At 59.1% G+C, this 12,285-nt stretch overlaps 2 protein-coding genes across 3 annotated transcripts in view; both read right to left on the bottom strand.

Annotated features, from left to right (window-relative positions):
- Window positions 1–1,046: 1,046 nt before the first annotated feature.
- KCNJ11 (potassium inwardly rectifying channel subfamily J member 11) lies at window positions 1,047–2,213 on the bottom strand. Its single transcript, XM_060104636.1, has one exon. The coding sequence runs from the start codon at window positions 2,211–2,213 to the stop codon at window positions 1,047–1,049; it is 1,167 nt and encodes a 388-aa protein (XP_059960619.1).
- A 4,522-nt stretch (window positions 2,214–6,735) lies between these two features.
- Window positions 6,736–12,285, bottom strand: part of ABCC8 (ATP binding cassette subfamily C member 8) — a 75,902-nt gene continuing 70,352 nt past the window's right edge. For both annotated transcript variants that reach the window (XM_060103079.1, XM_060103078.1), the window contains exons 30-39: window positions 12,025–12,127; window positions 11,370–11,483; window positions 10,899–11,019; window positions 10,618–10,748; window positions 9,709–9,787; window positions 9,394–9,502; window positions 8,887–8,990; window positions 7,967–8,100; window positions 7,415–7,477; window positions 6,736–6,873 (exon numbers count right to left, since the gene is read on the bottom strand). In XM_060103079.1, the coding sequence (XP_059959062.1) occupies window positions 6,736–6,873; window positions 7,415–7,477; window positions 7,967–8,100; window positions 8,887–8,990; window positions 9,394–9,502; window positions 9,709–9,787; window positions 10,618–10,748; window positions 10,899–11,019; window positions 11,370–11,483; window positions 12,025–12,127 (1,096 nt within the window). The remainder of the gene's footprint in view (window positions 6,874–7,414; window positions 7,478–7,966; window positions 8,101–8,886; window positions 8,991–9,393; window positions 9,503–9,708; window positions 9,788–10,617; window positions 10,749–10,898; window positions 11,020–11,369; window positions 11,484–12,024; window positions 12,128–12,285) is intronic.

Genomic DNA, 12,285 nt, shown 5'->3' on the forward strand with positions numbered 1-12,285 from the left:
GGGCAAGTACACACAGCACTGCTCCAAGAGTCCGGCTTGGGGGTCAAGCCTGTCAGAACCGAGGGCCTTTTGGCCTCAGGGACCTCACACACCCCCTCCATCCTGAGCTTTCCAACATCTCCTTTTCTAGCAACCCAAAGGCCCTCCGTGGCCACCCTCTGGACAAAGTGGGTGGCAGCCACTGGAGGGGAGCCAGGCCAGAGTACAGTCTGAGGCCTGCCAAGCATGGTGGGCCCAGGACCCCAGTCTCTCCACAGCCTCTTTCAGCTCGGCATGCCAGGGTCCGCCCCAGCCCACTCCAGCCTCCCAGGGCCGGGGACAGAATGGGAGCAGGCAGGTGTAGCAGCCCCAGCCCCTGGAGCCCCCATTGAAGAAGCCTTGGGGTCAGGGGTAAGGGGTCCGTCTCCCCTTCCCCGTGCCTGGGCAGGGCTCAGCAAGGTAAGCCTCCCGGTGCCATTTCCTCTCTGCCAAGCCCGCCCCAGGGAGGCTCCACATCTCCAGCCCTCCAACTAGACTGTGCTCCCTCATTGCCTGCCCTCCCCAGCAGGCCAGGCCCACCCTTTTGGCCATCACCTTTTCAGGGACCAAGTAGGGGCTGGGGCCTCACCACAGGCATCTCTCAGGTCCACAGAAGCAGAGCAGCAGGCCTCCCATCTGGGGACTGTTCTTCCCCAGCCACCCGTCCAGCTTGCAGCCAGTCGGTCGTTGGGGCCGAGGACTAGATGGAGTCCCAGCTTTAGGGCCTGACACTTCCCACAGCTCCCCTAGCCTGGGGCGGGGTTGGGGGGAAAGCCAGTCCTGAGTTGGGGCTGGGAGGAGCAGGTACAAAAATAACCCAGTACAGGCTCCTGCTGAGGCCAGAAATAGAGTAGCGACAAGTGCCTTGCAACACCCTGGGCGAGCAGCAGGCGGGGAGGCTGAGATGAGGAGGGCCCAGCCTCTTAACAGGTCCTGGCCTGGCCGAGGGGCCTGCACCATGTCCGCTCTACATACCATGCCACACTGGCCTGCACGCACATGAGGAGGGGCGCCCAAGGGAGCAGGGCTCAGGACAGGGAACCTGGAGAGATGCTGAACCTGGGCTTGGCCTTGGCCACGGCCATGCTGCGCTTGCGCAGGGGCCCGCGGGCGAGGGTCAGGACATCCAGCAGGCTGGGGTCCTCATCCAGCTGGCGGGCCGTGCAGAGCGGCGTGGGCACTTTGATGGTGTTGCCAAACTTGGAGTAGTCCACAGAGTAGCGGCCATCCTCCTCGGCCACGATGGGTACAAAGCGCTGGCCCCACAGGATCTCGTCGGCCAGGTAGGAGGTGCGGGCCTGGGTGGTGATGCCCGTGGTTTCCACCACCCCTTCCAGGATGACGATGATCTCAAGGTCCTTATGGTGGTGCAGGTCGCAGGGCGCCAGGTCATAGAGCGGGCTTTTGGCGTCAATGACGTGGTAGATGATGAGGGGAGCCACCAGGAAGATGTTATTGCCACCCACGCCATTCTCCATGGGGATGTCCACCTGGTGGAGGGGCACCACCTCGCCCTCAGGGCTGGTGGTCTTGCGCACCACCTGCATATGGATGGTGGCGCTGATGATCATGCTCTTGCGGAGGTCGCCCACGCGCAGCATGAAGCAGAGGCGGCTGTGGCGCAGGGCGATGACCGCGTGCTTGCTGAAGATGAGGGTCTCAGCCCGCCGGTGGGCCTGGGCCGTCTTCATGAAGATGCAGCCCAGCATGATGGCGTTGATCATGAGCCCCACTATGTTCTGCACAATGAGGGTCAGGATGGCCAGAGGGCACTCCTCGGTCACCATGCGCCCGCCGAAGCCGATGGTCACCTGCACCTCGATGGAGAAAAGGAAGGCAGATGAAAAGGAGTGGATGCTGGTGATGCAGGGCACGGCAGCACCCTCACCAGGGGCCAGGTCACCGTGGGCAAAGGCGATGAGCCACCAGACCATGGCAAAGAGCAGCCAGCTGCACAGGAAGGACATGGTGAAGATGAGCAGCGTGTATGGCCACTTGAGGTCCACCAGCGTGGTGAACACGTCCTGAAGGAAGCGACCCTGCTCCCGGATGTTCTTGTGGGCCACGTTGCAGTTGCCATTCTTGGACACGAAACGGGCTCTCCGCTCACGGGCACGGTACCGGGGCTCTGTCGGGTCCTCTGCTAGCCGTGTCAGCACGTACTCCTCAGGGATGATGCCTTTGCGGGACAGCATGGCTCCAGCGACCACCAGGGAGAGGTCTCCCCCATGGGGGAGGAACAACCACCTGACTGAGCCTTCAACCTACTTTGGGGTTTCCGCCCTGGGACCACCCTAAGTCTGCACCGGCCTCACTTCTGAGATGCCTCCCCAGCTAGACTCATCCTCACCTCCACCTGGCCCCTTTTTCACTTTATACCAGCCTCACACCTCAGCCCACCTGCCCACTGCCTACTGAACCCCCCACTCTGCCTGTTCTCCACCTGGCTCTGGATCCCAGCTCAGCTCTCCTCCACTCGCTGACCAGCCCTGGGCGTCTCCCTAGGACCCTTCTCCCCACTCAGCCTTCTTTCTCAACCCACCTGTCCCACCTGGGAACGTCACACCTCCGGATCAACCGACCACACCCCACACAACCCGCACCGTGTTTCCCGCCTCACCCATTTCGGCCCCGGGCTCCCCTCCAAGCTCCAGTTTCATACCGTCTCACCTCCAGGTACCTCTTTCCTACCCCACCCTCCGTAGCGCTCTCGCCGCTCTCCGATCTCCCTCTAGCTCTCGTCCTCTCTGTCTCCTTGGGATCCTCCGCCCTCCAGAGTCACCACCCCACCCAGCTCCACTCCTGCTCCCCTCGACCCCAGCGCGACCCGGCTGGCGGGGCCCACTCTAAGCCGCGGCCTCCCGACTCCGCGCCGGCAGCACGCACGCCGGCGCCGCGACCCCGCCCGCCGCGCCGTCCCTGCCCCACCCCCGCTCCTCGCCGCGGCACCTGCTCCTGTTCATCAAGCCGCAGTCCTCGCCTCCCCGCCCCCTCCTGCTGCCCGGGCGCTCGCGGAGGGCCGTCCTCCGGTCCTTCTGTGTGTCAATCGGACCGCGGAGACCGACCTGTGTGTGCTAGGTGGGGTAGAGAATTGAGGACACGGAGCGCCGGAGGCGTGGAGTGGGGGCCGGGGGCCGGGGGCCGCCAGGGGGAGCCCGACCTATTCCTGGGCTGGAGGGCTGGCGGGCGCAAGCTCAAGCCCCGCCCCTCGCCATTCACCTCCCCATCGCCTTCCTTCTGCCGGCTCACTTCGTCTGGCCTTGGGAGTTTGCCCAATCAGATGGACTAAAGAGGTTCCTCCCAGCCCACACGCTACGAAATTAGGGCGGGGCGGGGCAGGGCGGGACGGGGGCGGGGTGAAGGGAGTCGTGACCCGCCCTCCCATTCTGGGGACCGATGCCCTGTCGCCCTGGTCCCACCGCAATTTTCCCATCCTGGCTTGGGTCAGTATCCGCCTGGGCTTTGTGGGTTCCCAGCAAAAGGAGGTACCGAGGAGCTGTGTCACCAACCTGGTGACTGGGGTTGGGGCGGGGAGATTAGGTGGCCCGAGGACTCCTAACTGACCGCTTCTTTTCTTTGGCGATGATTTTAGTATTTTCAGAGTCACGAATCCTTTGAGGGTCTGATGAAAGCCACGGACTTCCTGGGTGGGGGTGGAGATGTACCTTAGTAGGTGTAGAAACATAGTTTAACACCCACTACAGGGGATGCTGGATGCTGCAGCCCAGAAGCCTGGGTGGTTGCATCTTCTCAATCATGACCCACACTTTCAATCCCACCCCTGCATTTTATTATATCTTATTTTATTATTTATTTATTTTAAAAATTTTTAAATTTATTTATTTTATTTATTTTTGGCTGTGTTGGGTCTCGTTGCTGTGCGTGGGCTTTCCCTAGTTGCAGCGAGTGGGGGCTCCTCTTCGTTGAGGTGTGCAGGCTTCTCATTGTGGTGGCCCACGGAGCACGGGCTCTAGGCACTTGGGCTTCAGTAGTTGTGGCACGCGGTTTCAGTAGTTGTGGCTCGCAGGCTCTAGAGTGCAGGCTCAGTAGTTGTGGCACACGGGCTTAGTTGCTCCGCGGCATGTGGGATCTTCCCGGACCATGGCTCCAACCCATGTCCCCTGCATTGGCGGACGGATTCTTAACCACTGTGCCACCAGGGAAGCCCCCACCCCCTGCATTTTAAAGGGAGTTTGAGCTACTGGCACTTGCTTTACACCTCCTTACACCTGCAGCCTGAGGAGCTGTGTCAGGGCTAGCTTGGGCACTGGGGGTCCTAAGCTCTTGGCCTGAAGAGGAGTGGTGTTTCTACTGCAGGCATCAACCTAGGATTGTCCTGTGGCTTGGGCCCCCTCTACTACTCATGGTGGATCTTGGGCTATACTGCCAGAGATGCAGTGCTTAGGGTGGGGAAGGGAAAATAGGGTGAGCAGAGAGGGCAGCTCAAGGAGACAGAGTTACACAGGATATCTCTGGGGCAACTACGGCTGCTCAGCCGTCAGAAAAGGAACCTTGGAGAGTCTTCCCAGGGAGTTCAGATACTATCGCAGAAACCCCTGGGGTCCAAGGAGGATAGACTAGTTATTTTGTGTGGTCCAAAGCATAAACCAGTATAGACACTGAGTGGAACAGAGGCAGGCTTTGATTTCACGTATGGAAGACTCATTTCTAATTACCAGAGATGACCCTCATCTATAGGGTATCCAAGTCGAGGCTGGCACACCATCAGGGGTGCTATAGAGGAATTTGGGCTAGGATGGCCTTAGGCATCTCTGCAAGACTTCAGTGTGAGCTATGACGTGCCCCTGTGCCCTTGCTACTTCCCTTTAATCCCTTGGCTGGTCGTAGGCATGGGGTGGGGGGTGGGAATCCTCTTTTCCCTCCTTAGGCTCTGCTCCTGGGAGGCCCAACGGTGGAGGGAGTGCTGGGCCCCCAGAGGCATCTCAGAGCTGGAAAGGCTAGGACTTGCCTCACAGTGTGACCCTGAGGCCTCGCTTGCCAGGAAGGCGAGCCCCCCACCAAAAGGGCTCAGCGTCCTGCTCCGCTCCATCCTGCACCTCCTCATACTCATCTCCCCCAAACACTGCACTTGTCAGGTCCCTTTCTCATTCAGAAACCTTCTCCACTTCCCTTTTGCGCATAGGCATGTCCCAGACTCCTTGTCCTGGCATTCAAGGCTCTCTGATCTTATTCCCCCTCCCCTCTTGGGCCCTTTTCTCTATCTCTCCTTATCTAATTCCCACCCTTCCCATGCCCAACTTAAATCCTGCCTCTCCCAGGCAGCCTGCCAGGCCTCACAGAGCTCTCCCTTCCCGAGCTCCTCTGGCTCCTGGAACAGCCAGAAGGGTCTGTGCTGGACCCCTCTCCAATGACTGGTGGATTTTCTTTATACTGTATGACTCTGACCCCCTTGCATACAACAAAGATGAAGGCCCAAGACTCCTGGGTCTGCACCCCAAGGGCCTGGTACAGCCAGTACTGAAGGCAACATGTAAATGATAATAAAAACGATATGTAAACAAGCACCTTCCTTTCTTGGTGGGACAGGTATACACTCGTGTCTCATGATGCACATGGAGTCTGAGGACAGCTGTTTTTTAGTCTCCCCAGTGTCTGGGCCCCAGTATGTCCCAGTCACTACCTGGCTGACTTGTGGCATATGTACTCTGCTTTCTCTCTGAAGGGCCACCCTTCTCCCACTTCTGAATGTCCCTATGTGTGGGATGGAGATGGGGACATGTGATTCAGGCCCCTCTCTTTTTTAGAGGGGTAGGATGTAAGCTGGAGGTGCTAGTGGCCATCTGTCATGGGGGAGGGAGAGGAAGATGGAATTCATCATCCCTGATGTCAAACACCTGGATCTAGCAGTGCTCGAAGTAGTAACCTCCTGGTCTTCTCAGTCACATAGGATAATAAATTCCACTGTTGAAGCCACTGTGAGTTGGCTTCCTGTCATTTGCAATGGAAATAATGCTAATCCAGGGTACCTGGGGACCCACAATTTTAATCCAAGAATTAAACTGAGAAGGACAAGGGACCAAGCTATATGCAGATCTGCTACCTTATCTGATGAGATAATCACAAAAATACTCTAACTCTGTTATGGACTGAATTGCATTCTCCCCAAAATTCATATATTGGAGCCCCTGCAATGTGATAGGGCCAGTGAAGAGGTAATTTAGTTTAAATGAGGATATAGGCGTGCAGCCTCATCCAATATGTCTAGTATCCTAATAAGGAGAGAGAGAGATAAAAGGGGTGTGCACACAGAGGAAAGGCTGCCTGAGGACGCAGCTAGAAGGTGGCTGTCTGGAACCGAGGAGAGAGGCCTCAGGAGAAATCAAGCCTGCGACACTTTGATCTTGGACTTCCAGCCGCCAGCACTGTCAGTAATAAATTTCTGCTGTTTAAGCCACCCAGGCTATGGTATTTCGTTACAGCAGACGAATACAACCTAGCAGACTCAGACAGCCCTCATGTCACAGATGAGGAAACATGTTTTTGCCCACACTCACAGAGCTTCCTCAGGTCTGCCTGATGCTAAAGTCAGACTGCTTCCATGGGACCCACGGTCCACCCCAGTCCCTGCCCACCAGACCCACGGCCTCTGGTAGGAAATAACCAGTCTCTTTATTTACAAGTGATTTTACAGTTAGAGAACCCAGGTGGGAGGTGGGGGCAGGGTGGGGCATGGGATGGCACTTGGGCTCTGGTAGGTCACTTGTCTGCACGGACAAAAGAGGCGAAGACGCTGTCCTTCTGGCTGAGCAGCTTCTCTGGCTTGTCGAACTCAAGGATGGCGCCGCGCTTCAGGACGATCACCAGGTCTGCACTCAGGATGGTGTGCACGCGGTGCTGGGTGGGGCAGGAGGGGCTGTCAGGGTTGGGGGGGGCCGGGCTGGGGCAGCTGAGGCATCCCTCCTGCAGCTTGGAGGAGGAGGCATGTGGCCAGAATGTCTTATCTCTGTGGTGACTGCCCTTTCCCGGGGTGGCTCCAAACCCTCCATCTGCTAATGCTACCCTCTCCCTCACCGGGTCTCAGCTCTGCCCCACCTCCAGGCTTCAACACTCAGAGATTCTCCCAACGCCCCCCTCTCCCATTTGCTCTGGAGAAGTAACCCTAGCCTAGCTCACAGGGCCTTGGGACAGGAGCAGACCTTGGAACCTGGAGAAAGAGGGGAGGTCTGAGGGAAGTGCAGGCGCAAACCCTCCTGCATCCCAAATCCTGCAGTCCAGGCTCCCTGCAAGCCCTCCAGACTCCTTGCCCTGCACTGCCACGGGGTCCTCTCCTGATTACCAGGCGCAGGTGAGCCCAGAGGCTGCCCACTGATGACAGCCTCAGGAGGCCAGCCGTCTCTCTGGGTGTCCCCCCTGCACCCCATCATGGGCCCCTTACCGCGATGGTGACCACAGTGCGGTCTGCGAAGGCCGTCATCACCACCTTCTGGAGGATGTTTTCCTGCCAGGTCGGAGCAGCAACCGTTGGCTCACCTGCCCAGTGGGTGGGGTCTGGCCTGGCTTCTGGCCCAGCTCCCATCTGACCCCAACCCTAGCCCCACCCCCTCCCTCTGGCTCTAGTCCCCATAGGACCAACCAGGTTCCCAGTGTTCAGGGGCTGGGTTCCGCCTGTTGGGAGCTCAGCTGTGTGCATGTGTGTGTGCTGTGAGTGTGTCTGGGTGTGCTGGGTTGTGGGGATGGGTGTGAAATTTGTGGGTCCGTGTGCAGCTTGTGTGTATGTGTGTTATATTCCAGCCTTAAGACTAGATGGAATCAGGGTCCCCCAGCCCTTCGCCTTTTCTGCTCCATATGACTCTTTTTTTTTTCTTTCCATATGACTCTTGATGTTAAAGGCAACTTGAGTTTCAGGACTACTTTGTGCAACCTTCTCCCTAACACCCCCGAAAACCCTCTCCAAGACCCCCACCCCTTGGGTGTGCCCAGCACCGACCGTGGCCATGTCGATGGAAGCCGTGGCTTCGTCCATGATGAAGATGCTGGTCTTCCTCACAAAGGCCCGGGCCAAGCAGAACAGCTGCCTCTGGCCCTGGCTGAAGTTTTCCCCGCCTTCCGTGATGATGGCATCTGAAAACAGCCCCAGGAAGGGGGCGCAGGGCTGAGTTAATTCTGCGTTGTGAGTTTAGTGGACGGAGTGGCTTGGGGTTTCAGGAAATGTGTGTACAGGGGTAAATATGTAGGTGTGTGTCATGAGTACAGGTGTGCACAGGGTGGCTGCACCTTACACAACACAGATGCCATCTGCTGGCGTTACAAAGAGAAGAGCGCTCCCTGGAGTTATGCACGGCTGGGGCCCTGGGCAGTTCTGGGAGGGGCATCAGCACAGAGTGTGTCTGTCCTGCATGTGTATGGGCCTCGGTGGGGTGATTTTCTGAAGCCAAGGCTTGGCCGGCTCCCACTGTCCCAGGGGTTTCAACAGATACACCAAGGTTCTGCTGACCCCCGGGGTGGGGACACAGTCTTCCCAGTAGCCTTGATGAGTGACCTGTGCCTGTGATTTCCAGTCAGTCCTCTTCTCCCTCAGCGCAGAACTGGGCAGGCAGGTGGATGCGGAGGGCAGGGCCGAATATACCACCATGGTATTGGGGACTTGCAGGCTCTGTCTCTTTACTGTACCCCTGTTCCCTGTAGGAGAGGCCAGATCCTGACTGACCAGTTGTGTGACCTGGGACAAATCACTTGACATCTCTGAGCTCCTGTATAGTGAGAAGTAGAACTTAATGGCCTCTGGGATCCTGCCAGACCCCAGACTCTAAACTCTGGGCAAAGCTAAGACACGGGTGTGAGTTGTCCCTTCCCAGCCCTTACAAGCGTCCTTTAGTATCCGGTCTGTGCTCAGCCAGGAGTAGTTACCGAGGCCTCCTGGCAGCGCCTTCACCACCAGCTTCAACTGGGCTATCTCCAGGGCCTCCCACAGTGTGCTGTCAGAGCACTTCTTCTCTGGGTCCAGGTTAAATCTGGAGGGTGACACACAAAGCCCTTAGAGAGGGGAGCAGGGTCCTGGCTCTATTCCCAGGGGACGTACAGAGGGTGAGGCTGGTGAAGGGAGCAGTGAGTGGGAACTGATTGACTTGGGGGCCTGGCTGGGAGGGGGCAGCAAGGTGCTGGCAGTGGGTGGAGGAAAGCATCCCAGGCTTGAGGGTTGGGGGACCCCTACCAGTGCCTAGGCCTAACGGAAAAGAGAAAGGCATGAGGGTGCAGCTTTAAAGAACCCGCGCCAGCCCTTCATGCCCAGAGCTAGAGCAGGGCTGCTTGCCCAGGGAGGTTCATCCACCCCTCCCTCTCTATGCCCCAGATCTGGAGGAGCGGAGCCGGGCCTGGGGCTGGGGTGGGCCTGGTGGCGGGGGTCAGGGGGCTCACCGGATGGTGCCGCTGAAGAGGACGGGGTCCTGCAGGATGATGGAGAGGCGCGAGCGCAGGGTGTGCAGCGGCAGTTTGGCGATGTCGATGCCATCGATGATGATGCGCCCTGCATGCAGACAGTGTCACAGGTGGGGCACCAAGGAGCGGGGAGACGGTGGCGCCGGGGACAGGGTCTGCCTGCAACATGGGTCCCAACGAGGATGCGGGGGAAGGCAGTGACGGCTGGGCCTCCTGTGACGTCTGGCCATACCCAGGACTGAGGTCCCATCTGGTGGCTGTGGGTACATGAGGGGTGCCCGTCATACAGCTCACCTTCGAACATGTCCACCATGCGGAAGAAGGCAAGAGAGAAGGAGGACTTCCCGCTGCCTGTGCGGCCGCAGATCCCAATCTGGAAAGAGAGGAGCAGGTACGCTGTGGGCACCTGGGGTGTCTGGGAGCCTCTAGTGCTGGGCTGTGCAGGCGTGGGAAGCCCCAGCATCTCTTCTCGTCCTGGTGTTCTGACCATCATCTCTTTAGCCAGGGCTGGGCCCGGGTTTGGGCTTGTTTCCTGCAGTGGATCCAGAGGGGGCTCCTACTCGTCTGGCTGGGTATGGTACATGACTGCAGGGGAGCTGGGGACACTGGTATCTCTCTATGTGCCTGGGTGTGGCGGGAGGGCACAGGGGTGGCTGAGCGTTGTGTGCAGGATGTACCCCACCTTAAACTGGAGTCATCTCTCACCCCATCGCATCCGATGCAGAGACAGAGGTGGTGATATAGAAGGATAAGGGAGGCAGGGACAGAGGTACATCTAAAGGTCAGAGATAGTGAGACAGACAGCCACAGACAGTGACAGAGTGAGAGAGACAGAGACAGAGACAGGAGGAGAGGGGCAGCGTCGGAGCGGAGGGGGAGAGAGCGGGGAGTCAGTCAGAGTTGGATCAGAGTGCCTCCCCAGGACAGGGCCTCACTCTCTGCCCCAGGACCCTGCTCTGAAGCTCGGGGTACAGTGTCTTGGGAGAGCCCCTGACCATTTGTGGGGGGCCCTGACAAAGCCCCTCTGAGTCAGGGGAGTCTGGGGTGTCCTGTCCATCTCCTTGGTGGGTGAGTGAGGGCAGCAGGAGAGGGCGAGAGGCCTGGGCCTGGGAGACTGGGGGTCTGAATGGGTGTGAGGCCTGGCGGGCCCTGAGGGCCAGGAGGTGATGCTGTCCAGCCCTCTGCCCTCCCCGCTCCCCTGACCTTCTGTCCTGGGGAGATGAGGGCGTTGACGTGCTTCAGCACTGGCTTCAGGGAGCTGTCGTAGCGCACACTCAGGTTCTGGATCTGGATTTTCCCTTGGTCTGGCCAGTTCTTCGGGATCAGCGATGGTGCTGGGGGCCGGGCTGGGGGTCAGCTGCCAGGTGTGGGCCACAGCTGGTATCCAGGCATGCCCTCCTACCCCCAGGATCCTCGTGTCCCCCTCAATCCAAACACACATCCACACTGGGCCCTTTCCCCAGAAGTCCTCCTGCGCCCCTCACCCAGCAGCCCCTCGTAGCGCTCCGCTTCAGTTTTCAGGAGCCCGTGGATGCGTTTCACGGCCCCCAGCTGGAGCTCCATGTCCGCCAGGTTCCTCACCATCCAGTTGAGGTAGTTGGACACCTGAGGGGAGCAAGCCGTTCGCAGTTAGTGATCACTTGGTCCTGTCCCCGGCCACCAGGATGGCTCTTCTTACGGTTGAGGATGTCTTTTGCTGCCCACCGCTGACTGTCCAGGGGGCCCTCCATGGGGGTTACAGTGAGTGTGGATCCTCACCCACCCCCACCTGGGGCCCAGGCCGGGGTGAAGGGGCAGGGACCTGCAGTAAGCCCTCCTGTACACATGGTCACTCTGGCATCAGACTCGGTATAGCTTGGGGTAAGGCCTGGGAGTGCCTCAGTCAGGGAAGGTGCCCTGGGCTTCCCCAGGGGCTGGTGTCTGACTCTTTCCCTCCCCCACCTGCTGCCACTCACCATTAAGGCGTAGGTAAGGCCCAGGCCCACCAGGCCGGCAGAGAGCTCCCTGTGCAGGGAGTTGGAGATGGAGGTCACGGCCGCGATGAGGACCACACATGCACCAATGTACTCCTGCAGAGGGAGTGGAGCTGGCCTGGACCCTCAGGGGTTGAAGGCACAGCACTCCTACCCCTCACTCCCTTCAGGGCAGAGAGCAGCTCAGCCGAGACTCAACCCCAGCCCCGCAACACATCATCAGACACACAGGAGGCTGTGAAGGCTGGAGCCCCAGTAGACAACATATGCACACAGCTCTGCTGCCCCCGCCCCCAAGCCCAGCACGCATGCCTCACCAGCTGGCCCACACCTGTCATGTGACCCACTTCAGACACACCTGTCACAGCTAAACACACAACTGTTCCCGCTCTTGGCACACACCTCAGACACACAAGCCTCCAGGCAGTGATATAAGAAAGAGAGGGCTCAGGTCAGACACGGGGAGGACCACCAGAGCTGGGAGAAGCAGGAGGGCTCGATGCCCACCCCGTATGCACACCAGGCCGGTATCTGTCCTCTCTTCCCGCCCTCCGGTCCCTGTTTGGCCCTTGCTCTGGCTGCACAGCCCTATCAGAACCCCCTGTCCCGGGGGTGTGGGGGGCTGGGGGGCACTTGCCATGCGAACTTCGAGCCACCTGTTGGCGGCCGTGAGGAAGAGGGAGGCGATGTTGTTGGAGTCCGTGTATTCAAGGAGCTTCTGCTGGAACCGGGCCTCGTACCTGGAGGGAGGATGGGGAGGATGAGGGGGAATAATCTTGGTCCATGTAGCCCCCGGGACTTTCCTCACCTGCAGAGGGGGCTGCCTGGGCCTCAGCAGCCCCCAGACGTGCCACCTCTGCCACCTTATGGATGCCATTCCTTCCTGGAACTCCTTCCC

Source organism: Mesoplodon densirostris, chromosome 7 (genome assembly GCF_025265405.1).
Source record: "Mesoplodon densirostris isolate mMesDen1 chromosome 7, mMesDen1 primary haplotype, whole genome shotgun sequence".
In the NCBI taxonomy this organism is placed as follows: Eukaryota; Metazoa; Chordata; class Mammalia; order Artiodactyla; family Ziphiidae; genus Mesoplodon; species Mesoplodon densirostris.

What these genes read in the sequence shown, in the direction of transcription:
- KCNJ11 (XM_060104636.1), bottom strand. Translation starts at nt 2,213, where the DNA reads ATGCTGTCCCGCAAAGGCATCATCCCTGAGGAGTACGTGCTGACACGG.